The following is a 27,571-nucleotide window of genomic DNA, read 5'->3' as shown; positions in this document are numbered from 1 at the left end:
TTGAAAGCCAGACATGATGTACTGGGTGAAAGGAACTCCAGCAAACAGGCCTTTAGTGATGTGATGAAAAGGTATGTGGGGAGAGGAAGTGTTCTGTGATGATGAGGTCTCAGTCTTTTGATGAACATATACCCCTGGACTGTGAACTTCACCAGTGCTTCTCAGTTATTTTCTACTCTCTTAGGTGGGACAGGATGGCTAGGGTGGGCTGGAGTTGGGTATTCCCCTTCCCCCTGCATCAGTTAGGCTCTGATAAAACCCCAATAGGTTAGGCTCTGGTAAAATGGTTTCTTTTGAGGGAAGGTCTTGTTCAGAAGACTGGCATGCTCTGGCATATTTCAAAATGTTTACTTTTCTCCTTCCTTTGCTAGAAGCATGAGGGAATTTTTCTCCAATATTCACTGTGAGAATCTGGTAGGGTTTCTGGAGATCTCCCAAAACCGGGCGCCCTCTGGAATTTCTAACTCCCAGACTGGTCCACATTGAGCCTCCAGCAATTTCTCAATTACAGCTGAAGTTTTCCTCCTCTGGTACTGGTTCCCTTGGAGGCTTGTGCCCCAATAAGTTGTGATTCTCTATATCTACTTGTCTATCTCTCCAATTTTTGGACAGTGGTTTGTACTGTGACCTCACTTCTGTCTTGGATCTAAGAAGAATTTTTGATTTTTCAGTTTGTTCAGCTTTTTACTTATCGCTAGAACTTAGCGACAACTTCCAAGCTCCTTTCACGGTGATTTTTCTTTCTTTTTTTTTTTTTTTTACATCCTCAAATGCTTTTTAAAGTATATTTAATTCTGTTTGGAGTAGACTTAGAGTTGTTTTTATGATTTGTGTTTTGTTTGTGGGAGGAGCTTTCCTCATTTAGTTGTGTGAAAATTATATGCTCATTTTCTGCAATATTTTATTTTCTACTTGTTCATTTTTGTGAAATTAAGGAGTTTTACATAATTCTTAGTTTAATGATATGCTTTTCTGTCAGGCCAGCCATGTCTAGGCAGTTTAGTCAGTTTATTATTTGCTCGTTTTGCTGGGTAAGGAAGGGTCATTCTCTGATTTTATGGCTCTCTTTTGTTTTATAAGACCCTAAAATTTCCTCTTTTCTTTTCTTGTTTTTTTTTTTTTTTTTTTTTGTCTGTGCCACACGGCTTGTGGGATCTCAGTTCCCCAACCAGGGACTGAACCCAGGCCCTTCATAGTGAAAGCACAGAGTCCTAACCACTGGACTGCCAGGGAATTCCCCCTCTTTTCTTCTGTTCTTCTTTACCACCCAGTTACCAAACAACCCTTCTTCCTTACTGTTTGCTTTTTTTTTTTGTCCCCCAGAAGCTGGCATTTGGAAGACTGTCCTTTTAAGTCATCCTTTTTCCTTTAAACAGAGTCTGTCCCTTTAAACCAAATGCCAGGACCTTAGTCTGCCTATTCTTTAAATGACAAATACTTTGAAATCCCTTACCTGCAATCATGCTCTGATAAACCTGTTTTTTTTAATTGAAATATATTTGGCATATAATATTATAAGTTTAAGGTATACAGTATGTTGATTTGATATATTTATATATTACAATATGATTAGCATTCATGTTGGAATATAAACTGGTATAATCATTTTGGATAACTGTTGGGCAGTTTCCTAAAAAGTTAAACATATACCTACATGTGACCCAGTCCTTCCCTTCCTAGATATTTACCCAAGAGTAGTGAAAGCATATGTTCATACAAAGACATATACATGAAGTTTGTAGCAGCTTTATTTTTAATAACCCAAAGCTGGAAACAATCCAGATGTCCTTCAGCAGGTGAATGGATATACAAATAATGGTAACCATAAAATGGAATACTACATAAGAGTTGAAAAGAAACAAGCTATTGATACACATAACAACATGAATGAATCTCAGACTAATTATGCTGAGTGAATGAAGCCAGTCAAAAAAGAATGCACACTGTATGACTCTACTTATGTAAGATTACAGAAATGCAAACCATAGACTGGGTGGCTTAAGCAAGAGAAAATTATTTTCTCAGATTTCTGAGGACTGGAAGTCCAAGATCAAGGTGCCAGCTAGCTTGGTATCTGGTGAGAATTTCCTCCTTGGGTTGAAGATGGCTACTTTTTCCTCATATGTCCTTTTGTCTGAGTGCATGGGGAGAGAGAGGGATTGATTTATCTTTCTTCCTCTTCTTATAAGGCTACCAGTTCTATCAGATTAGGGCCCCACTCTTATGACCTCACTTAACCTTTATCACCTCCTAAAGACTCTGTCTCCAAATACAGTTGCATTGGGGGTTAAGTCTTCAACAAATGAATTTTGAGGGGACACAATTCAGTCCATAGCAGGGACCTAGAAGGAAGGAGACTTAAATCATAATGTGTGTTTTCTATGCTGCCTAACACATTGCCACAAAATCAGTGCCTTAAAACAACACACAATTATTATAGTTTCCCTGTGCCAACAGTCCAGGTATGGGCTAGCTAAGTCCTCTGCTCAGAGTCACACAAGGCTGCAATCAAGGTGTCATCCGGGGTTAGGATCTCACCTGAGGTTTGGAGTCCTCTTCCAGATTAACATGGTTGTTAGCAAGTTCATTTTCTTGCAGCTGTAGAACTCAAGGTGGTTTGCAGCTTCGATGCCAGGATGAACGTCTCTTCATTCTTGTCTCTGATCTTTAGACTCTCTTTTAAAGGGATCACCTAATTAGGAAAGGACCAGAACGAATAAATCTCCCTTTTGATTAATTTAAATTCAAATAATTAAAGACCTTAATTACACTTGCAAAATCCCTTCATTTCTACCATAATATCCTATCACCTTTGCCATACTTTAGAAGCAAATTACAGGTCTTTAAGGATCATCTTATAATTCTCCCCAAACAAATCATGTCAGATTTTGGCCTGGGGAACCATGGATGTAGTTTCTATTGGGTTGGCCAAAATGTTCGTTCAGTTTTTTCTATAAGATGGCTCTAGTAGCGCTTAGTTGTCTTTAACTTCATTCGAAACAATTTTGTTAGATTGTATTGTGACAGCTGTCTTATCAGCGTACATTTTAAAAAAACCATCAAAATTGGTGACTTTTTGTGTAGCCATTTTAATATTGAAGATGGAAGGAAAAAGCAACATTTTCGGCATATTATCCTTTATTATTTATTTCAAGAAAGGTAAAAACGCAACTGAAACGCCAAAAAAGATTTGTGCAGTGTCTGGAGAAAGTGCTGTGACTGATCGAATGTGTCAAAAGTGGTTTGCGAAGTTTCGTGCTGTAGATTTCTCGCTGGATGATGCTCCACGGTCGGGTAGACCAGTTGAAGTTGATAGCGATCAAATTGAGACATTAATTGAGAACAATCAACGTTATACCACGTGGGAGATAGTCGACATACTCAAAATATCCAAATCAAGCGTTGAAAATCATTTGTACCAGCTTGGTTATGTGAATCGCTTTGATGTTTGGGTTCCACATAAGTTAAGCGAAGAAAACCTTCTTTACCATATTTCTGCATGCGATTCTCTACTTAAATGTAACGAAAACGTTCAGCTTTTAAAACAAATTGTGATGGGCGATGAAAAGTGGATACTGTACAACAATGTGGAATGGAAGAGATCGTGGGGCAAGTGAAATGAACCACCACCAACCACACCAAAGGCCGGTCTTCATCCAAAGAAGGTGATGTTGTGTATATGGTGGGATTGGAAGGGAGTCCTCTATTGTGAGCTCCTTCCAGAAAACCAAACGATTAATTCCAACAAGTACAGCTTGTAATTCGAACAACTGAAAGCAGCACCTGATGAAAAGCGTCCGGAATTCGTCAACAGAAAACGCATTATCTTCCATCAGGATAGCGCAAGACCACATGTTTCTTTGATGATGAGGCAAAAACTGTTATAGCTTGGCTGGGAAGTTCTGATTCATCCATCGTATTCACCAGACATTGCACCTTCAGATTTCCATTTATTTCGGTCTTTACAAAATTCTCTTAATGTAAAAAAATTTCAATTCCCTGGAAGACTGTAAAAGGCACCTGGAACAGTTCTTTGCTCAAGAAGATAAAAAGTTCTGGGAAGATGGAATTATGAAGTTGCCTGAAAAGTGGCAGAAAGTAGTGGAACAAAACGGTGAATACGTTGTTCAATACAGTTCTTGGTGAAAATGAAAAATGTGTCTTTTATTTTTACTTAAAAACCGAACTCCAATAAAGATGTTAAAAAAAAAAAAACCGAAGGAAATTTTTGGGCAACCCAGTATTTACTGATGAACGATAATTCACACATATAGACATGCAAGTATTTTTACATAATAAGTGTATCACTTTTATTTATTGTTATATTTGTTTAGTACCTGCCTTATTCTCAAGATAGCTTTTGGTGGTAATTCCTACAATTGATGGATGGACAAACACAAAATATACAAGTCATATACAGAAATAACTTCTTTCACAAAAATATGCATACACACCAAGTTCACTGACACAATAAATTCTTAAAACATTCACATAACCTAACTAGAAAGGACAGGCACCACTATTTGAGCGCTTTCCTTATGACAGACACTGTCATATCTCCATGAATACATATCCTACATAGACTGCTCTGTTTTGTTACTGGAGTGTGTCTTTTAAAAAAAAAAATTCAGAATATATTTTGAATATCCCTTGTATGATTTAGTATACTTCTTCTACTTTATCGTATTTAATGGCTGCTGCTTATTACTGTACTTTGTACAGTAATGATGATCATAATTTACTTTACCAATAAAATCTTTTGAATGTTTGTATTGACTCAACCTAACTGTGAAGGACATTCTTTATATAAGTCTTGAACAATTATTAGCTCAGTATACACCCCAAGAAGTGGAATTACTTGAGTAAAACACTTACTCATTTAAAACTTTGATACAGGGCTTCCCTGGTGGCGCAGTGGTTGAGAATCTGCCTGCCAATGCAGGGGACGCGGGTTCGAGCCCTGGTCTGGGAAGATCCCACATGCCCTGGAGCAACTAGGCCCATGAACCACAATTACTGAGCCTGCGCGTCTGAGCCTGTGCTTCGCAACAAGAGAGGCCGCAATAGTGAGAGGCCCGCGCATCACGATGAAGAGTGGCCCGCGCTTGCCGCAACTAGAGAAAGCCCTCGCACAGAAACGAAGACCCAACACAGCCATAAATAAATAAATAAATAAATAAAAATTAAAAAATTAAAAAAATAAAAAACTTTGATACAGACTAGCCTCTGGAATCTTTGATGAATTATACTGACAGTAGAAATGAATGAGAATGAACAATTTCTCAAACTCACGTAAATCCTGGATATCTTAAAATTTTTGTGCCAAATATTCTTCTACTTTAACACAGAATTTAATTTTCTCTTGATGACTTTTCTCTCTGTTCTTATTATTCATTTGCATTTTCTTTTTTGTTAAAAGCCTGTTTGTGTTTAACCTATCTTTATTTCAGTGTTGATCCCTTTATTGATTTGTAAAACCTGCTTATTAATTAAAACAAATTACTTGTCTCTCATATCTGTAACAAATATGTTTTCCTAGTTTATTAGGTTTTAAATCTTGTTCATCCCCTCCCCCCAAGATTGAAATGTTTACTATTTCTCTAATAAAACATTTTGGTTATCAAACTTCGTGGTTTGTCTTTGGTGTCATGCTTTCCTAATCCAAGGATTTAGTATTTTTTTAAAAAAGCACATATGGTCTCTAAATATTCTTGAATCCATGAGAAATTTGTTTGTTGTAATATATGAGGTATGTATAAATTTTTATTCCAGATGACTGACTAGTAGCCCTAACATGATTTATTAAATCTTCCATTCTTTCCTCACTGCTTTAAATATTATTTTTATTATATAGTAATCCTTAAAAACCTGTTCCTAAATTCACTTATTCCTGGAATTAATCCTCTATGGTGTCTAACTTTTGAAAATGATGAGACTCAAATGCAATGGAATGGGTACTTTGTTCAAGCAGTTAAAATAGAGAGAACAATCAAAGAGAGTGTCCCCCCAAGCATGGGGATCAAGAAAGGTTTTATAGCAGAAAGAACTGTGGACAATTTTCTTAGACTTTTGTCAAGTAGGTGTTGTGATCCTGCAGAAAGGAGTTGTTTTCTTTGTAATTTAGCCTGTCTCAGTCCATTTTGTCCTGTTCTTGGAAGTGGTGACTCCAAGAAGGAATTAAGAGAAAGAGGGTCAGTCTTGGTACCTAGAGAAAAGAGGTCAGTGTAAGTGCAAGGCAGAAAATTTCACAGTTCTCCAACATGGAATCAAGACTGAATGATTTTATTTATCACAGTAGTATCATATTGGTTATAATTTGGTAAGTATTATATTTTTTCCAACTGTTTTCTGGCCATTATCAAATTTTTCTTTCTTCTGGATAAAATTTTATTGTTCTGTAAGGTAAATATAAATAAAAAGGTAAATAAAGTATACAAATAACAAAAAAAATATTTTAAAATTTGCTCAGATTCTGAGTTCTGGCAAAAGTATTTACATTTTCCATCTACAGAATGCATGCCTATTTATTCAAGTCTTTTTCAACGTCAAAATGCAAGGTTTATAAGCTTCTCCATATAAGTTATCTCTTAAAATTTTAGTTACTTGCTATTGTGAATGAAAGTGTTTTCTGTTTATCATCAATAATTGATGTTATATTTTCCAAGAAAAATATTCAGGATATATTATGTAGTGAAAGGATCATCATTAACTTTTACATCCACAAGATTTGATTCTGTGCACCTAGTACTTAAGCACAGTCACCTCTGGGAGATTTTGTGATATTCACTTTTTCTTTTCTTTCTGTGCATATATTTTATGGTTTATTTACAAATTTTTGTATTGCTTCCTTAATTTTGAAAAGTTAGTTTTGTTTTCTTCAATTTCGAGGCAAACCCTGCTTGACAGAGATGCTGTTTTCTTACTGTATTACTACATTCCATTTTTTAAAAGATTTTAAACTAAATTCCCTATTTACAAGAACTGATAACTGACATACGCCCTCCCTTCCATTAGTTTTGTGTCTAAAAGACGGAGCGTTTTATTTATTTTTTTTTATTTTTTTATTTTTTAAATTAATTAATTAATTAATTTATTTATGGCTGTGTTGGGTTTTCGTTTCCGTGCAAGGGCCTTCTCCAGTTGCGGCAAGTGGGGACACTCTTAATCGCCGTGCGCAGGTCTCTCACCATCGCGGCCTCTCTTGTTGCAGAGCACAGGCTCCAGACGCGCAGGCTCAGTAATTGTGGCTCACGGGCCCAGCTGCTCCGTGGCATGTGGGAACCTCCCAGACCAGGGCCCGAACCCGCGTCCCCTGCATCTGCAGGCAGACCCTCAACCACTGCGCCACCAGGGAAGCCCCAGACAGAGTGTTTTAAATACACCCCAGTCCTTTTACTTTTTCCTTCTTTTATTGAAGTTTCTATCTTCAATCATACAGAACACAGTAAAAGTGATCACCCATACACCATTGTCTATATTGAACACATTTAATTTTGCTGTATTTGTTTTGTCTCATATTTTGCTGAAACATTTTAAAATAAATTTAGTCCATTCCTTAATATGTCGGTATGTATCTCTAAAACTAAGTACATTCATTATTAGCACAACCATAGTTAAGCTTTCACAATTGTCCGCAAGTGTCTTTTAAACAGATTGTTTGCTCCCCTAATTAAGTTTAGTTGTTATTGATATTATAGGTAGAGCCTAACCTCCCGGGGTGAGGGGAGCGCACTGAAAACTCCAGAACGACAGGCCTTCCAGAGCAATCTTCCAGCCCTTTAAACAAGAGATCTACTTCAACAGTTATACCGTACTAAGAAGTGGCCGCGAAGGATTATGGTAAACGTAGTTTTTGATTTGCGTGCCCAGCAGAACTCCAGCCCGGCCACCAAGTACCCTGCGCATGCGCCACTTCGCCATTTTGTTGGTCACCCTCCTGGGCCTGGAAATTTCGTGAAGTCCGAAATCCCGAAGTTTCCAGATTTCTCAACAACTCTTAAGATCCCGGTTTCCCACCTTCCAGGAAGCAGAGGTTAGAGCGTGGGCTGGGCAGGAGGTGGCGGTGCCTCGCGGTGGGAAGGAGGGCCGCGGACGCTGCAGCAGGACCCCGAGATGGCAGGCGGCGGCGTCTCGAGCAGGACAAGGGGCGGTTGGGCAACAGTAGGGCCTCAGCTCTGATGCGGTGATGCCAGGTTCTATGCCCCCGTGAGCGGGGCATATGCGCATGCGTGCAGGTGCGCTCAGCCCCTGGGAGTGGGCGGGGCCGCGTGAATTTGCAGCCTGGCAGGGCACGTTTTGGTTTCCAGCTCTGCAACGGGGTGACTCAGGCATCCTCTAGTTTGTCTTTGTCCTCAATGGTTCTGATTTCTAGGGTGCCAGTATTCCAGGGGACAGTACGTTCCGGGGGATGCAGACTTAGAGTTCTGGGTGAAGGTTCCAAATATGAATATTTCCTTTAATTTTAAATCCTCGATTCTAGGGAACAGATTAGCTCCTGTGAGTTTAAAGAGCTGGAACACCAGGAATAGAAATCTCAAACCCTTGCGGCATTTATTCTCTCTCCACAGTTTTGGGATGGAGACACAGTCCCAGAAAGGGGTAGATCCCAGAACTGCAGGGTACAGCAATTTTTTTTTTGCCTTGAAAAATTTTTTTTGTTTTAAATTTAAGTATAGTTGATTTAGAATGTTGTGTTAATTTCTGCTCTACAGCAAAGTGATTCAATTATACATATGTGTACATTCTTTTTTATATTCTGTCCCATTATGGTTTAACACAGGATGTTATATAGTTCCCTGTGCTATACAGTAGGACCTTGTTGTTTATCCATTATATATATAATAATTTGCATCTGCTAACCGCAAACTCCCAATCCATCCCTCCCCCAACCGTTTCCCCCTTAGCAACCTCAAGTCTGTTCTCTGTGTCTGTGAATCTGTTTCTGTTTCATAGATGAAGTTCATTTGTGTCATATTTTAGATTCCACATATAAGAGATATCATATGGTATATGTCTCTTTATGACTTACTTCACTTAGTATGATAATCTCTAGGTCCATCCATGTTGCTGCAAATGGCATTATTTCATTCTTTTTTATGGCTGAGTAGTATTCCATTGCATATATATACCACATCTTTTTTATCCATTCGTCCGTTGAAGGACATTTAGGTTGTTTCCAGTGTCTTGGCTGTTGTGAATAGTGCTACTAGGAATATAGGGGCACATGTATCTTTTCAGCAATTCTTCATCTTGCTGAGTAAGGTGTTGTCACCACATCCACTACATCAAAGACTGGGACAGTGAATATTTGGGGGCAAATTTTAGAAACCAGAAATGAACTAGTCCCTGGATGGCAAAGGACAGGTTGCAAAGGAAATGTCATTTCCCTGGGGAATTAAAACAGCATGGTCTCGAGAAAGAGGTCATTAGTCACAGTTAAGGAGGTTCTACTTACACCCTTCCCTAAAAAGTCTCACCTTCCTTGGTTTACTCTCATTATTTCCAGATTCTGAATGGAATTTACACCATGTCCATCAGCACATATGGCATTTAAGAATATGCTTAAAAGATTCTTATGAGAAACTGTGTACAGATTTGGAAAATAGTTTAAAAATAGACCTTACCTCAAAGCACTTCACTTTTTTTTTTTTTTTTTGAGAGCTTTCTGTGGATTATTTCCCTCAGTGTATAAACAGTATTAGTGAGAACCTGCTAAAACAATACAGCATGAGTATTTTTCTGGTTTCAATGGTGGGTAGGGGGTAAGACCAGGAAGAGTTGCTGAGTAAGCATCCTGGGCCTTTTGTGGCAAGGGAGGCTGTCTGTCAGCTTGTCTAGATGTGGGACTGAATGGGAAGGGAAATGTGGGGTTCGAAAGCCGTCAGTGTCAAACAACAAAAATGTTATTACGATTTACCCCTGACGTTTGAGAAATGTGCTATGTTTTATTTCATTGATTTTGAAGTTAAGTAAGCTGTTACCACATTCTGTGAGGTCTGCAGCTTGAAGCTGGTAAGAGAGATGCAGGTTCTATTGAATGCCTTGTTTAAGAGCTCAGTGTTGTGCATTTTAAGAAGTGAAATGAGTGCTTTGGTTACTATCAGTAATGTCTAGAACTTCAAAGGGGATAAGAAGTGTCTTGGTGAGGCCTTGTATTGTGGTTTTAATATGTGCAGAGACATGCGTGACCTTTATATTTTGGGTATCTGTGAGGCAAGAGGTTCTCAGAGTTATTTACCTCAAAGAGGGCCAACTTTGGATAAGGAATTGTTATTGCTGTCATTGAAAAGAGCATTTGGCCTAAGAGTCTGTAAGAATGTGCAGATGGGGCTGATTGTTGGTCAAAGCATCCAATGTTAAGATGACAGGCTGAATGTGCGATAAGTTGTAGTCAACTACAAAGTTAGAGAGCACAGTCTCCACATAAGACTACCCTCACTTCTGAACCATCTACAAGTTCTGAGGATTCCCCAAGTCACCCCCAGGTTTGATAATTCACTCACTGAAAGCTGTTCAATTTGTGATTATGTTTTATTACAGGGAAAGGATATAGATTAAGATCAGCCAAAGAGACACATAGGGCACAGTCCAGGAGGATTCCAACTGTGAAGCTTCCTTTTCTTCTTCATGTGTAAGCAGGACACATTATTCTCCAGGTATTGATGTGTGACAATACGTGTAGAGTATTGTCATCCAGGAAAGCTCATCCAAGCCTCATTGTTCAGTGTTTTTATTGGGGTTCCATTATGTAGGCATGATTGATTGATTACCCACGTGGTTGAACATGGTCTCTGGGTTGACTGACACTGTATGATCTAAAATCCCCACCCAAGTCACATTGTTGGTCTTTCTGTCATGGCCAACCCCACCCTAAGACTGTACATGTATGGCCAGACCCCACCCTAAATCACATTGTTGAGATTATCCCATAAAACCTAAGGCTCCTAGGCAAACAAAGACACTACAATCAGGCATAACATTCCAAGAGCCCAGAGATTACCTCCCAGAAGCCAGGACAAAGGCAAGACCTTCTCTTTGGGGAAGGCCACATTATTACTGCACAAAAGTTCAGCCAGTTGTGCTGACCCATCCTTGAGTCCCATCCTTGATCAAGGACATCCTGGTTAAGGGGTAAAGCAGTAGCTCTCCAGCACATTCCATCATGTTTGATGGTGGCACTGCCATCTATGAAATATATAAACTCCATTGCTGTTCAGTTAGTTGATCTCAAGCAGCTCCGCAAGTAGCCATGGAGTCTGCAGAGGGTTCACCTTCCCTTGGATTCAGACAAGGGACTCAGAACAGGAGACGTCACCTCCTCCATGAGATCATGCTTGCAATTTGTGCATGATGGCAGGGCTGTTAAGGTACAGCATGCATAGCCGGGTAAAGATGTGTCCCTTCAAAGGTAAAGGCAAATGGTGGCTGAGAGGCTGTTAAAATAGGCACTGAACAGAATATGTTGACCAAATCTGTGACTGCAAAAGTGTTTACCTATTGCTCACTGGGTGAAGTCAGTAATTTCAGTAATACTGGGTGTGAGGGTCTTAATGGGTGGGACCGTGGCATTAAGAAACAGAAATCCACCATGAGGCACCATTTATTCTTTCTAGGTTTAAGAACAAGCCGAATTGGGCTGGTAGATGGAGAAGCAGTGGGGGTGATCACTCCTCTTTTAGGTAGGTCTTATATAATGGATTTCAATTCTTAAAAGCCCTGTTTTAATTTATAATCATCTGTATTAACTACTTTAACTAGAGAGGAAGCTCTGTGAGATCCTGTTTTGTCGAGCTCAATGTAAGTGCCAAAGATTTAATTTAATTTTAACTTATTACTTGTTGGGTCAGGTTGAGTCAGAGTGTCATGCCCACTATGGGATATTTTAGAGCAATGGGTACCTATAACAATGGGGAATTTAAGCAAGACAGTAGTTCTGAGGGTTAAGATAAGATGTCCTCTATTTTATGATTGGTAATTCTCCTAAAGAGAATAGGGGCTACTTTGGTACAGGGTACCCTGTTTAAAATTTAGCAAGTATAACTGTTAACTATAGCCTCAGGATTGATTAAGGCCATGAAAGTTTGCCAATTGGTGCATCTCAGCAGATGTAAAAGTTAATTTAACTTATGTTGTAGAGGTGCAAAAGCCAGTCAACACCCTTTTTATTATTCTGCTGAATAAATTTTTTCTTTAGTAAATTTTAGGTTTTGAATTGGATCAAAATTGTGAGACCTGTTTCATCTTTTTCTTTCTTCCCTCATGTCCAGCTTTGTTGCTTTTGTTGTCATTGCTGGGTATACTTTGCAGGTCTTTTCTATCCTTCTCGTAAGTATAAATTTCTTCCTCCAAAAAGTCTCAAAGCAGAATTTTCAGGGTTAAGGACTTCCTCCACGGCATTTGTAGGGGTCTAGCGAGCCATCTGCTTTTAGGAGCGACTTTTAGGAGTGACGTGGTAATTGCTGTTACTCCACATGACTGACCACAAAAGGCCCATATATTGCACAGGATAGTAGTCTTTCTCCTGAGCGCTCTATACAATGCAGACCAATGCCTGGTTGACATACAGCCAATGGCCACAAGGTTAAGTCTAGGATCCTAGTGTCTGTTACGGTTCATGCTGGAGTGGAGACACACAATTCAATTTTAGGCACACATGTAGGTCTGGGCTGAAACACATGACCCAAACACATGACCCAAAGAAGGACACTCTTCCACACTCTTGTCCCTAAACACCAGTTATACACAATTCAAACTGAGTGCAGTTTCCAGCTTTGGTCAGTAAAATCTATGGCAGAGGCAGAGGCTCAGGATGGACCCAGCAAGTGCAGCATAAAACAACAGCTCAAAACACATTCTTCCCATCAGGTAACAAAACCTGTTAGCTAGCCAAAAACCAGAGAAGAAAGACCCCTAGATCGTGGTGCTCATTGTCTAGATTATTCTGCTGCCAGGATATAAGTGGCCCCACGGAGTGCAGATTAAAACCACTCAAGCCCAAATTTGGTTTGGATGTCAAGCCACACGTGCACCAAGAGGGTGTAAAAAGAGTTTTTACTCACATCATGTGACTTTCTGGGCAGAGCAGGGTAGCCCCCAAGCTGATCCAGAACCTGCTTGAATGCTTGAGAGAGTGGGAAGGAGTGGCCTGGTTTTTATTGCAGTTAGGGGCTAGGGTTGGGAAAGAGAGCACACATGTGGGTCAGAGGATACATGGGTTTCCTTGTCAGTTGGCCTGGATGTGGGGCAGAAGGGAAAGGCAGAAGTGGGCTTGAAGCCTACAGCAGTCAGAATTTAAAATGGAGTCAAACTCTGCCGCAGTGCTGATATACCACCTTTTGTTTATTCATTCCCCAGGTGATGGGCATTTGGGTTGTTTCTACTTTTTGGCTATAATGAATAATGCTGCTCTGAAAGACTGTATACAGCTTGTTAAAAGGAAATGGACACCAGACTTGAAAATCCCCCAGCAGACAAAACCAGTTAGGCCACATAAGCAAAACTTAACATAGGTTATTTCTTGAAACGCCTCTGATAATCATAAACAAAACTTAAGTCATCTTCCTAAAATGGTGTTAGATAATCACTTTTAACTAATCTCCTGCTGTCTGGAAAACATCATTGTAATAACTAATCATTGTAAAAGTTAGATACCTTCTCATTCTCACTTTGTAAACCATTCTGTAAGGACATGCCTCTGAGCTTCCTGACACGTTCAGTTTGAAGTCTCCCTGGTTCACAGTCTGTTCTTCTGTATGCACAATAAACTCTTAAAATTTTAACTTGATCTGGTTTTATATTTGGCAGACTCTTTGTGTGGATATATGTTTTCCTTTCACTTGGGTTGATTCTATGATCCTTTCTAGGATTCTGCATTGCATTTAATAGTCATGTCTGCTTAGGCTGCTCTTGGCTGTGATTATATTCAAAACTCATCACTTTCTAATTAAGTGCCTTCATTTTACTCATATCTGTGCTCTTGAGACTATTTATTTATCTGCTTTATCAATATGGTGGAAATACTATTGAACATCTCTTCCCAACTCTCTTCAATGACATCATGTGAGTAATTTGAAATTGATCATAACAGGAGTATTTATTTATTTATTTTTATGACAGGGGTATTTATGCCTCAGAAATTGGCAACCACAACTCAAGGCTTTTTTTTTTGAGAGCCTGTTATTAAATATTTTATTCTGTTGATTCTACATTCCTTCCCTTTTAAGGAACCAAGAGGACATTGTCTCATAGGAGGGCATTTTACCCAGTAGTGTGCAGATTTTGCAGGAAGGTAAATCAAGGAGCTATGGGGGAGGCCAGATCTCTTATGACTCATTTCTCTTTCCTTGTGTCTCAGTTATATCTTCACAGGTCTCTATATTTTTTAAAGAAAGCAGAAAATGAACAAATCCCAGGTGAGTTTTTATAAATGTAGAAACAGATAAATGTCAGCTTAGCAGGAAATAAGCAGATTAGTACCAGGGCAAAGGTGGTATGTCACTGACCTTCAAGTCCTTAATGTTTAAGTTATAGATGCTAAGCTGTACATTTGTTTTTGATAGCAATAGCAGACATTATTTCAGGAAGTGCATTGAAAATAAGGATGAACCAAACTGATTCTTCATGGGACATGAAGACTTTCCTGACATTGGAGTCTGAGAACAGCCTTTTTGTTATTGGTCATCAAAATGTTGATCTTGGAAAAAAAAAAAAAAGTGTTGATCTTGGGACTTCCCTGGTGGCACAGTGGTTGAGAATCCACCTGCCAGCGCAGGGGACACAGGTTCAATCCCTGGTCCGGGAAGATCCCACATGCTGCGGAGCAACTAAGCCCATGCACCACAACTACTGAGCCTGCGCACCACAACTACTGAAGCCCAAGCATCCTAGAGCCTGTGCGCCACAACTACTGAGCCCACGCACTGCAACTACTGAAGCCCTCATGCTCTAGGGCCTGCGTGCTGCAACTACTGAGCCTGCATGCTGCAACTACTGAAGCCCATGTGCCTAGAGCCCGTGCTCTGCGACAAGAGAAGGTCCCACTCGCCGCAACTAGAGAAAGCCCGCGCACAGCAACAAAGACCCAACACAGCCAAAAATAATACATTTTTTTTAAAAAGTTGAACTTGTGAGCAATATTCTAATAACAACCTTGAAATAAATGAAGGCTCTTGCCACTTATGGAAGAGGGCATGGTAGAAACAGAGGGCATATTGCCAAAGCATAACTGCTATAAATTATCAAGAGACCATAATACCAGAGTCTAAATAGATAGCTGTTCTGTGGTCCAGCTTAAATCTGTGATAAAACCTAGTATTTTGAGGAGTAATGAAATGGGCAGTCCAAAATAATTTACTGTAACTTCTTCATAAGAAGTTTTTTGGGTTTTGTTTGGGTTTTGATATGCTGGTTTTCAGCAGAAATTTCAAATTATGTTTTCTGGAAAATATTTCTGCACATCAGGTTTCCATTGCATGCAAGTTTGGTTCTTTCCCAACACCTGCCTGAATTTGTTCTGGTGAAGGTCACCAATGAGTTTGATCTTATTGACTGCCAACATTTCATCTTTTGCAATAAAGCATTTAATATCTGTGTCCATCTAAGCACTACTTTAGATGCATCTCATAAATTTGTAGTTCTGTTTTCATTTTTGCTCTATGTAAAGTATTTTCCATTTTTTCTTGAAACTTCTGTTCAACCCATGGGTTATGTAGAAGTATGTTGTTTAATTTCTACGTAGCTGGAGATTTTCACAGACCTTCCTGTTATTGATTTCTTGTTTGGCTAGAGCGCATAATGTATATGATTTCTTTTCTTGTAAATTTGTTGAGATTTGTTTTATGGCCCAGAATACACTCTATTTTGGTGAATATCCCGTGTACATTTAAAAAGAAAGTGTATTCTAAAGTTGTGGGGTGGAATGTTCTATAAATGTCACTTAGGTTTAGTTCAGTGATAATGTTGTCTGGGTATTCTATATTTCTCCAATTTTATTTTTACTTCTATCAATTACTTAGATAAATATTGAAGTCTCCAACTGTATTTTTTTTTGTCTGTCTATTTTTCCTTTCAGTCCTATCAGTTTTTACCTCATATATTTTGAAACTCTTTTGTTAGGTGCATACACATTTACTTTTGCCTTGGAGAATTGACCCTTTATCATTATGTAATGTGCCTCTTTATTTTTTATAATATCCCATCTTATGCAGTCTATTTTGTCTGATATTAATGTAGCTGCTCCAGCTTTCTTTGGATTATTATTTGTATGGTATTTCTTGCTTTATCCTTTTACCTTTAATTTTTCATGTTTTTATAGTTAAGGTACACTTCTTATAGCCAGTCCTGTTTTTTTTACCCAATCTGGTTTGATTAGAGCATTCACATTTAATTTGATTATCGGTATGGTGAATTGAGATCTTCCCCTTCCTAGCTATTTTCTATTTGTTCTATTCTTTGTTTCTCTTTGTCTTTTTCTTCTCTTGGATTAGTTGCATATTTTTTATTACTCCATTTCATCTTTCCCATTGACTTATTATTTATACCTCTTAAGTTTTTAAATAGTTGCCCCAGGGTTTATAATATACATTTTTAGTTAATCAGAGTCTCCTTTCAAATATTAAACTACTTGATGTTTAATATAATGACCTTACAACAGTATATTCCCAATTCTTCCCTCGTGTCCTTTGTGCTATTATTACATCATACATTTTACTTTAACATATGCTATATACATACAATACAACACTACTCTATTTGCTTTAGACAGTCAGTTGTCCTTAAGAGCAAGGATCACAGTCTACAGCCCATAGGTAAAATTCAGCTCACTACCTGCTTTTGTAAATAAGTTTCTTGGGAACAGACACACACATTCTTGTATGTCTTACCTGTGGCTACTTTCACACTACAGTGATAGAGTTGAACAATTGCAATATTTAATATATGACCCACAAAACCTAAAATATTTACTGTCCAGCTCTTTAAAGAAAAAAATTTCCAACCTCTGCTTTAGAGCAATTAAAAATCAGGGCAGGAAGGATTAATTTAACTACCCTTTATTTTTTCCATTTCTATCACTTTTTTGTGTGTGTGTAGATCCAAGTTTCACTCTGATTTCATATTCCTTTCACATTTCTTAGAGAGTAGTTCTGCTGGTGAAGAATTCTTTAAATTTTTGTTTTTCTTGGAAAGTGTTTTCAATCATTCTTGAAGATATTTTTGATAAATATAGAATACTTGGTTGACAGTTATTTTCTCTCAGCACTTTAGGAATTTCACAACATTGTATTCTACTTTGCATGGCTTCTGGTGAAAAGCCTGCTTTAATTGTTATCTTTATTCCTCTTTTGTAGTATTTCCTTGTTTACTGGCTACCTTCAAGATTTTCTCTCTTTTTAAGCGGTTTTAATATGTTGTGCTTAACTGTGCTTTTAGGGGGACTTTATGCTGCTTGGTATTCTTGAGATTCTTGGATCTTTGGTTTGTTTTCTGTCATTAATTGGGATAAATTATTTTTTTAAATAAATTTATTTATTTATTTTTGGCTGTGTTGGGTCTTAGTTGTGGTGTGCAGGCTTCTCATTGCAGTTGCTTCTCTTGTTGCGGAGCACGGGCTCTAGGTGCATGGGCTGTGGCACGTGGGCTCAGTAGTTGTGGCTCACAGGCTCTAGAGCACAACCTCAGTAGTTGTGGTGCATGGGCTTAGTTGCTTCACAGCATGTGGGATCTTCCCAGACCAGGGCTCGAACCCATGTCCCCTGCATTGGCAGGCAGCTTCTTAACCACTGAGCCACCAGGGAAGCCCTAATTGGGATAAATTTTAAGCCACCGTTTCTTAAAATATTTCTTCTATCTCATTCTTTCTTTTTTTTCTGGGTCCCAATTATGCATATGTCAGAAAATTTGATTGTATTTCACGGCTTTTCCGTGTTCTGTGTTCTTTCACCCTCTTCACTTTTTCTTCTCTTTGAGTTTCAGTTTGGGTAATTTCTGTTGACCTGTCCTCAAGTTCATTTATTCTTTCCTTGATTGTTAACTGTTGCTGAGCCTGTTGAAGACATTCTTCATGTCTGTGTTTTTCTGTTACTGTGTTTTCATATCTAGCATTTCTATTTCCAGCATTTCTCTCTGCTGAAATTACCCATCTGATTTTGCATGTCGTCCACCATTTTTGTTAGAGTCTTTAATGTATTAGTTATAATTACTTAAAATTCTGTCAGATGGTTTCAAAATCCATGTCATATCTGAATCTAGTTCTGATGATTACTTTGTGTCTTGGTAGTATCTTGTTGGTTTCTTTCCTTTTCATATACTTCATAATTTTTGGTTGAAACCCACATATCTTGTGTTGGACTCTAGACCAAGGTAAATAGATTTTATTCCTGGAAATGGGCATGACTTTCCTGGTAGGCTTTTAGTCCAGGGCTTTGAGTTAATCTAGTTTGGTGTTGGCAGGATTTGAGATTTGTTGTTTGTGTTACTACCCTCAGTGCACCACAGGCTTCAAATTTCTGTAGAGATACTTTGTGTTTTAGTATAGGGTTAGTTTACCAAAAGTTACGTCTGTTTCTTTCTAAGTTTTTAGGTTTTCTCTTTGTGCCTCAGAGAGTCTTTCTGCATGTTTTTTATTTATCTCTAGTCCATCTGTCAGCAATACTCTATAGGTACTTGTAATTCCAAGCTTGTTAGCTTCGTGGTGGGAAGCAGTGGGCAGAGTGTACCTTATTCCAATACAGCCTCAGTCTCGGGGATGCTCTGAGTCCCTGGGTCTTCGGGACGTGGCCTGCTTGGTTTTCTTGCCCCTTCCCCAGCTGTAGTTGTAGGCTCAGTGCATAATCCTTCCCTTCTCCCAGGAATACAGTAAGTGCCCAGTGGGGTTTGTGGAGAAAAGTCCTTTAAGAAGGTGCAAGCCCCCTCAGTGTCTGTGGCCCACAGGGGTTTCACACTTTTGTGCCAGCCCATACCCAGTCTTCACCAATTAATATGTCACCTATTCTGGTGGGATTCTTTCCTGTGGTCCAACTCAGGTAGGCAAGAACATACATTTCCTCTTTCCTTGCAGGTACTGTCTGTTCCAAGTTTTGGGGCACTTCGAGTGCTTTGAGAACGTTGGCTCTCTGATAAATTAGAAGTTGTGAATTCTAAGTCACTAGGACCATTTCATTGTAGAAATGAGAGTGATTCTTTTTCTTGCTTTCTATATCCTGAGGCAGAAGCTAAAGTCAACCCATGAGTTTTTAATGCCTCCAATATTTTGTTTGTGCTATGTTGCCTCATAAAGAACATCCATCCAGCATGTTGAAGGCCTTAAAGCTTTTCCTCTCCAATTAAACACAAGCTATTGACAAAAAAATAGAGTTAACTTTTCTTTCCTGACCCCAGTATACTTTTTACATACTCTAATGTATACTAGTAATACCTTATTTTTGGAGTTTTTGAGTGTATTGTGTTTGTGTAGTGTTTAACTTTTTGGAGAACAAGAAGAATGTTTTATTTTCTTACTATTCACAACAGCCAGGACATTTCAAGGCATAGTGCATTAATAGATTAAAACAGAAGCAGGATTTTAAAAAAATTACTTCCCTTTTATAAAATCTAGTATGAAATAATGTACATATCATAACATATAAACTCTCAGCAGTGAACCTAGTAAGAATTAGTTTCCATACATCTTTTCTGTGCCACCCCAATTCTGACCACTTCAGACTGAGCAGAAATGTACTGTTCCAGGGGTCAATGTCATTCAGGGATGTGACTGTGGGCTTCACCCAGGAGGAGTGGCAGCACCTGGACCCTGCTCAGAGGATGCTGTACAGGGACGTGATGCTGGAGAACTATCACAACCTTGTCTCAGTGGGTAAGCAGAGTTTCCATATCAAAGTGTGACTAGCATGCATTTTATTTCTTAGACACCAAAACTTGTGATCTTTTTTGGTTAATATATTATTGAGGCTCTTGATTCAGGAATCTGAGATTTTTCATTTCTTTTGAGTACCAGGAAGAACGTATTTTCACATCCCATGAAAGGTTTAAATGAGCCCATCAAGGTGCTGCTCTAGAAGCCCTACCTTCTCCCTCCTTCAGAGTTGCTATAGCCCATTCAGTGTGGCCCAAATTCTGTCATTTCTCCTTCTACAGGGTATTTCATTACCAAGCCAAAGGTGATTTTCAAATTGGAGCAAGGAGAGGAGCCATGGATATTAGAGGAAGAATTTCTATACCGGAGCTTCCCAGGTGAGTTAGTGAGTACCAGGCAAGATGAAGCCTTGGGAAATTATATTCTAGGTGGTTGGTTTAGGAGTTGATCATTTAAAATGTTTTTTAAGACTCTCTTTCTAATGGCACCTCCTTTGGAAGTGTAGAAAGGATAACTGTATGATAAAATTGAAAGAGGGAAGGGTAATGGCTGAGAAGGAATGTAAGCTGATTTTCTGATTGTTAAAAGCTAGGGGTCCAAAGATATCATTTATGCAGACAAGTCAAGTAATACAGGCATTTGTATGTTTAATAGTACAAAGATAAAGACTAAGATAGGTAATAAAACCTACTAAACTTTGGTTTGTGAGAAGAGAGGAGACACTGCCTTCACTGTTATATGTCGTAGAGTATTACTCGATACTATCTAAACAAATAGGTAATTAATGGAATTATAAGTTCATACTTATATAAGATTGACTACTATAACAACATTACAGCCTTCCTAATTGCAGGATTGTATTTTTGTTTGTACCGAAAAACAATGAAAAAACACCTGTAATGTGCCTAAAGAATATTCGCAAACAAATGAAAGGATATCATGCTAAAAGAAAACCCTCATAAATCCTACAAAGCAGAAATACGACATTGCCTAGTCACAGTCTGATAAAACCAGAAATTGGTAACAAAATTGTCAAGCTCACAAGACAAGTTATTTCTTTTATTTTTCCTTTTGTATTCTTGAGTATTTTTTCTTAGTAAACTTCTAATATTTCTCATATTCTAACTTCCTTCTGACATCAAGAACCATATTTCCTCATACTTTTACTTTTTTCCATTTCCTGTTTTAGTTGGTGAAGTTTTGCTGTTGGTGGTGGTGGTGTTTTTGTGTTTGTTTCACCTTGAACATCTTCTTTTTCAGTAGCCTGACAGGATAAAACTGTGCTCCCCCTATCATTTATTTCATGATATTTAATTACTTGCCTGACATTGATGATCACATTATGGTCTGATTTGGCTTCCTTAATTTTATTTTACTATTGCCCATACTCATGCTAAACATCATTTGATCCCCTCTCCTCAGATGCCATTTAGGCATATGAGATATTTTTCTGTGTCACACCTTTCTTCATTGTTTGCTTTCCTTAACTAGATACTAAATAAATTAATAAATGAAAAGTGCTCAGAGCATTACTTAGTATATTATAACAGGTTATTTTTACTGTTACTACATTGCATATCCTTAAAGTGTGGGTTAAGTTTGTCATCTTCCAAGAAACAGCTCCTGGTGTTCGGGCCCACATCTTCTCTTTCTTCTGTCAACACTCAGCATGTAGTGGGCCTTGTACACAAGACTAAAACTAAGCCAAAGTCATATAATCTGTTACCTAATAATATCTAGCTTTTTTCACACCTGGTTTATGATCTAACAAAGAAAATGGCCACTGGGTTACTCTTTCTTACTTTGGTTATATATGTATAACCTGACATAGACTTCCGATAAACACATGTTGATTGGAACCAGATAGAGGAAGAACTTCATATTCTGAAAACACCATGAAGGAATTCTTTCTGAGTACATGCTCAGGTCATATTGGGACCTAATTGCACATGTCTTGTGATGCCTTACCATGAATCTTGGAATTTTTTTACTAATTGGAGTGATGAATCATAGATTTCTGATTTTATGTAGAATTCTGCTCAGCTCATTAAAGCCATCACCTTTCAAAAAAAAATTGGGATGCTTAGCGATAATTCTGGTTCGTCAAATATAAAATGGCATAGCGTCTAAACGTTTGTGTTTGAAAAAGCTTTCCAGGTAATGATGATACACGTAGCATGCTGGGGTCTATTGATTTAAAATCACTCAAGTTCAAAGGAAATAAGAGAGCTAACAACAGCTGCTGTGCGCATTGGTGGTTGTTAGATCGGAGCAAACTATGGCCTGTAGACCTACCACATGTTTTTGTGAATAAATTTTTTTTTTGCAGGACAACCATGCTCATTTGTTTGTTTTTGCAGCACAACCATGCTCATATGTTCTTTGGCTGATTTCATGCTCTAATAGCAGAGTTCAATATTGTGACAGATGGTGGCCTGTAAACCCTGAAATATGTACTATTTTGCCCTTTAAGGAAAAGTTTACCATCCCCTGGTTATAAGAATGAGAATAAAATTGCATGAAGCACTTCAAATTCAGCATTTAATTAAGAATAACTTGTCATATTTTTTCAAATCTAAGAGATCATAGTTTGCAAGTAGACCATTATCTGATGAACGATTAAGGAAAAAATATTCTGCGCATTATACTGTGACCTGCTGATCAGAGGTCTATGATTAATTGTAAGACACACCCTGATTTTAGAATGTTCAATATATGTGTTTTACGGTAGATGAAGTACAGTACGTTACAAAGCAGTGCTATCTAAGGTTGTGTTAAAACAACAGGTCTAGACAGGAACTACTTTTAGATTTAGAGTAAGTGTAACTTTTGAAAGTTTAGAAAGTAGGAAGATTTGAGATGGCATTCGTGGAGATTTGGAATAATAGTATCATTATGACATTTTTTTCCTAGATACTAAATAGAGCCAAGGCTGAGTGAGAGAACACATTTTCAGCTTGTTGTGAAGAGTGGGCAGTTCAATGAGACAAAGAACTGACTAGACTGGGGCAGAGGTTATTGATTATGGAGCTGTAGAATGGTAGCTTGAAAATCTGATGGACATTTAGTTGGTGTAAATTTTGTTTGCTAGAATGATGACTTGTAATAGTTTTCTATGTGGTACTTGGTCAGTGGTTTTTCAGCTTGGGATAGACTTTGTTGCACTGGATAACAAATGTGAACAAGACTTTCTAAATGGTAAATAAACATGATTGTTACTCATTTTCTAGGACTGGATTGAAAAATATGTCCCTTAAATTCTAATAGTATGTAGAAGCCTGAAATGTAGAAATGTGAGGTGTGAAATATAAAGCAAAATTAAGTGTTAGTATTGTGGCATGGGCAAGGTTTTAAGGAAAAGTAAGCGAAAGTAAATGTGATTATCATGGTAGTTTACCTGTCGAACAACTATGATAGATCAATATTAAGGTATCACAGCCAAAATAGAGCAATGCGTCAGATCTAGATTGCCACAGGATGATTTAGTCTGCCATTGTTTTGTATTTTCTTTTGTACATTCCTGTGAATCATGGCTAGAAGGGAAATTACAGTGCAAGCTAATAACTCTTCCCTCAAACATGAGGCAGTTGGTGCATTCAGAAATTTACTTTGCCGTTATGTGTAGAATGGAAATAAGGGAAGTTCAACTGGAGCATGAAAACTTGTCACAATGTTATTAAAAACAGTGTAGATTTGAGGGTATTAGATCTACTTTGTAGTCCACCTCTTTGTTTTCCACATTAACACCTTTATCTACTGGTTTTCCTTGTCACTGAAATTACTCTTCATTAGCTCAGTTGTACCCATCCCAGTCTCTGTGATTTTCCTCCTACCCGAAGCTACCACTTCTGTAAAATCTTCCATCCTCTATTTGCTGTTTCTTGAGTTTACATTTTCATTTCTACCTACTTTGAGAGTTCTGTTTGTAAAATGCTGAATAATTACGTCTGCCTATTATTAGCTTTTCTCCCTTTTTCCACATTTGTTTTCCCAAACAAACTAGATGGGGAAGAGTCACTTTGATCTTGAGAGACTCCTGAAACCAAAAGTCAAATATATAGTACGACATTTGTATCTTAGTCCAATTCTATTAGAAATCTGTTCAAATTCTTATGGTATGTTCAATATTTTCATTTCTAGAAGACTGCAAAACTCATGACCTAACAGAGAGAATCCAGGACAACCAAGACAAATATTTGCCACAAGTTGCATTCAACAACAAAACATTGACTTCAGAGAAAATTAATGCTTTAGGAAAATCATCTAAAATGAGCACAAACTTTGTTTCTTCAAGAATAATGCCTTATAAATATGACTTATATGGAACGAGTTTGAAAAATACTTCAATATCAATTAGTAGTAATAGAAACTTTTCAAGAAAGAAGCCTGATGTGTTAAATATACATGAGAAATTACTTGTTATTAAGGAGGAAAAATCTCATACTCAAGGGGATTCTTATGAAAATGAGAAAGCCCTTGATCGTAATAATGGTATTATTCAGTACCTAAATATCCAAACTTCAGAGAAAACGTTTAAATATAATAATGGTGGGAAAGCCTTAGAGAAAAAGACCGTGATAATCCCACATAGGCAAATTCATACAGGAGAGAAACTCTGTGAATATAACGGGCATGAGGAAACTTTCTGTGAGAAGTCCTCTCTCTTGAAATGTCATGGAATCTACGTGGAAATGAAACAACGTGAAAGCAGTCAAATTGAAAATAATTGCAGCAGAATGTCACACTTCACTCAACTTCAGAAAAATCAGAGAGGAGAGAGGCTATTCAAATGTAATGAATGTGGGAAAACATTCAATCACAAGTCAAACCTCACAGTGCATCAGAGAACACATACAGGGGAGAAACCCTATGAATGTTCTAAATGTGGGAAGTCCTTCCAACAGAAGTCAACGCACATGGTCCATCAGAGAGTTCACACAGGAGAGAAACCCTATGAATGTAATTTATGTGGGAAGACCTTCAGTCACAAATCAGCCCTCACAGACCATCAGAGAACACACACTGGAGAGAAACCCTACAAATGCAGTGAATGTGGGAAGTCCTTTTACCGAAAGTCATCCCTCACTCAACATGGGAGGACTCACACAGGGGAAAAACCCTATAAATGTAATGAATGTGGGAAAACTTTCTGCCAGAAGTCAGCTCTCATTCAACATCAGAGAACTCACACAGGAGAGAAACCCTTTCAGTGTAATGAATGTGGTAAAACTTTCCGTCAGAAGTCAGCCATTGATATACATCAGAGAACTCACTCAGGAGAGAAACCCTTCCAGTGCAATGAATGTGGGAAATCTTTTCATATGAAGTCAACTCTTACTAAACATCAGAGAACTCACACAGGGGAAAAACCCTATGAATGTAATGCCTGTGGGAAGAATTTCCGTCAGAAATCTACCCTCACTAATCATTTGAGAACTCACTCGGGGGAGAAACCTTATAAATGTGGAGAATGTGGAAAAACTTTCTGCCAGAAATCAACCCTTACTAATCATCAGGGAATTCACATAGGACAGAAGCCCCATGTGGCACAAACTGGCTGTGTTTTTCCCAATACTCATTTCCTTTTTTGTGTGGGTACACAACTAGTTAAGATTTTCTAGCTTTCCCTTGATACACATGAGGTTATGCGATCAAGCTCTGGATCAGAATGTGGGCATAAGTGATGTACATTATTTCCAAGCCCATGAAAGACCTCATTTGGAATCCTTTCTACTTCCCACTCTTTCCCTGTCAAAGATCATCCACAGGACAGCTTGGGAGCGAGGCATTAGAGATTACAGATTCACAAGTTGGAAGAAACCAGGGTCTCTGAATGACTCCCTGAGCAGAGCCCTCCCTTCTCTACCATGACTCTTAAGTCTTTTCAGAACAAGAAATAAACTTGCATTGTGTTGAGCCATCACATGTTCAGGTCTGTCTGTTGTCATAGCTTATCTTAGCCATCCTGTATTTCATATACCCTGTGGATCTAATGATGGAGTGAGAAACACTGTATGTCAGAGAATTCAGTAAGAGAGAAACCCCTGTCAGTATCCTGCATTTTAATAACCCTTTATCAGCAAGTCAAACATTTTGTAAATCAGATATTTACCATGGAAGAACCCCAAGATGAAATGGCTGTAGGAAGATTTTCACAAAGACACAGATTTTACTGAACATCAGATAATTGAGAGTAGAATAAAACCTTATAATCTCAAAACATTTCAAATTTTGTATATCAGAGAATATGTGACAGAAGAAAATTGTCAGTTTTAGAAATGTTGGGGGTGGCTTCCCTGGTGGCGCAGTGGTTAAGAATCCGCCTGCCAATGCAGGGGACACGGGTTCAAGCCCTGGCCCGGGAAGATGCCACATGCTGCGGAGCAACTAAGCCCGTGTGCCACAACTACTGAGCCTGAGCTGTAGAGCCCGCAAGCCACAACTACTGAGCCCACGTGCCACAACTACTGAAGCCTACGCGCCTAGAGCCTGTGCTCTGCAACAAGAGAAACCAAGACAATGAGAAGCCTGCGCACCACAACGAAGAGTAGCCCCCACTCACTGCAACTAGAGAAAGCCCGCGCACAGCAATGAAGACCCAACATAGCCAAAAATAAATAAATTCATAAAAAAAATGTTGGGGGAATCTTCATCTGGAAATAATCTAATTCTAGAAGCAAGGTTTTGGATGCAGTACCAAATATCTTATTAGAAATATAACACAGTATGTTTACTTAGTCATGCTCACCATGGAATATGTAGCTTTAAAAAAGGCACAAATGAGTTGAAGCATCAGAGTAGCAGCTTTCAATGTGTATGTGAATAGCCTCTGAGCTATGTCAGGCTGATACGCATGAGTATGCTCTTTAACACCTATTTCATGTATGTTTGATTTTTGTTTTAGACCCCAAAATAATCATAGTGGAATGGTGACACTTACCTAAATAACTTTATTTATATCAGGGTTTCCTATACAAAATACTATTGTTGTTTCATCATATATTTACACCACAACATATATTTTAAAAGACACATTGAATGCATAAAATGCCACATGTCCTGTGTTCTCTTTGGTGACATATATAAATGGGTATAAACATTGTTACCAAACTGTCCTTTCAGTAAATGACCCAAACAGTGTTTAATAGAATCAAGGTTTACGTAAAGTATGCAACGAATCAGCACACAATTGTTTATAACACACATCTGAGTTAATGTTCAAAAGTAGCCTTGAACATTAGTACTTATACTTTACAGATTAAAAACAGCACTTGTTGAAGAAGTTACCCCCATTTTACATTTTTGATATGTCTAAGTGATATGCTTATATAAATTTAGGTGTGAAGCCCAGATTTTATGTGAGCCAAGAACTGTGTTTGTATTCAGTGTGGTAGAATGCCACATTTTTTTTTTAAATGAGTTTTTTAAATTTTTATTTATTTATTTATTTATTTATGGCTGTGTTGGGTCTTCGTTTTCTGTGCGAGGGCTTTCTCTAGTTGCGGCAAGCAGGGGCCACTCTTCATCACGGTGCGCGGGCCTTGCACTATCGCAGCCTCTCGTTGCGGAGCATAGGCTCTAGACGCGCATGCTCAGTAATTGTGGCTCACGGGCCCAGTTGCTCCGTGGCATATGGGATCTTCCCAGACCAGGGCTCGAACCTGTGTCCCTTGCATTGGCAGGCAGATTCTCAACCACTGCGCCACCAGGGAAGCCCTAGAA

The 27,571-nt window shown here is 38.4% G+C and overlaps 1 protein-coding gene across 8 annotated transcripts; it reads left to right on the top strand.

Annotated features, from left to right (window-relative positions):
- The first annotated feature begins 7,907 nt into the window (after nt 1-7,907).
- On the top strand, nt 7,908-27,009 carry LOC103003728 (zinc finger protein 33B-like). Of its 8 annotated transcripts, none has more exons than XM_028163642.2 (7): nt 7,917-8,032; nt 10,540-10,630; nt 11,613-11,678; nt 14,354-14,411; nt 19,723-19,849; nt 20,131-20,226; nt 23,990-27,009. In XM_028163642.2, the coding sequence occupies exons 4-7, from the start codon at nt 14,397-14,399 to the stop codon at nt 25,468-25,470; spliced, it is 1,719 nt and encodes a 572-aa protein (XP_028019443.2). In that variant the 5' UTR covers nt 7,917-8,032; nt 10,540-10,630; nt 11,613-11,678; nt 14,354-14,396; the 3' UTR covers nt 25,471-27,009. The 8 variants fall into 8 exon arrangements, with proteins under 8 accessions (XP_007170862.2, XP_028019443.2, XP_057387276.1 ...); XM_057531293.1 differs by having other exon boundaries at nt 10,540-10,655; nt 19,765-19,849; XM_007170801.3 differs by having other exon boundaries at nt 10,540-10,655.
- Nucleotides 27,010-27,571: the final 562 nt, after the last annotated feature.

The sequence above is a fragment of the Balaenoptera acutorostrata genome, chromosome 16 (assembly GCF_949987535.1).
Source record: "Balaenoptera acutorostrata chromosome 16, mBalAcu1.1, whole genome shotgun sequence".
NCBI lineage: Eukaryota > Metazoa > Chordata > Mammalia > Artiodactyla > Balaenopteridae > Balaenoptera > Balaenoptera acutorostrata.
This window is presented reverse-complemented; position numbering and strand designations above follow the sequence as displayed.

Bases quoted from the DNA above. Each gene is read 5' to 3' on its own strand.
- LOC103003728 (XM_007170800.3), top strand. The intron at 19,850-20,130 runs GTAAGCAGAGTT...CTCCTTCTACAG, and splicing joins TCACAACCTTGTCTCAGTGG to GGTATTTCATTACCAAGCCA. The intron at 20,227-23,989 runs GTGAGTTAGTGA...TTTCATTTCTAG, and splicing joins TCTATACCGGAGCTTCCCAG to AAGACTGCAAAACTCATGAC.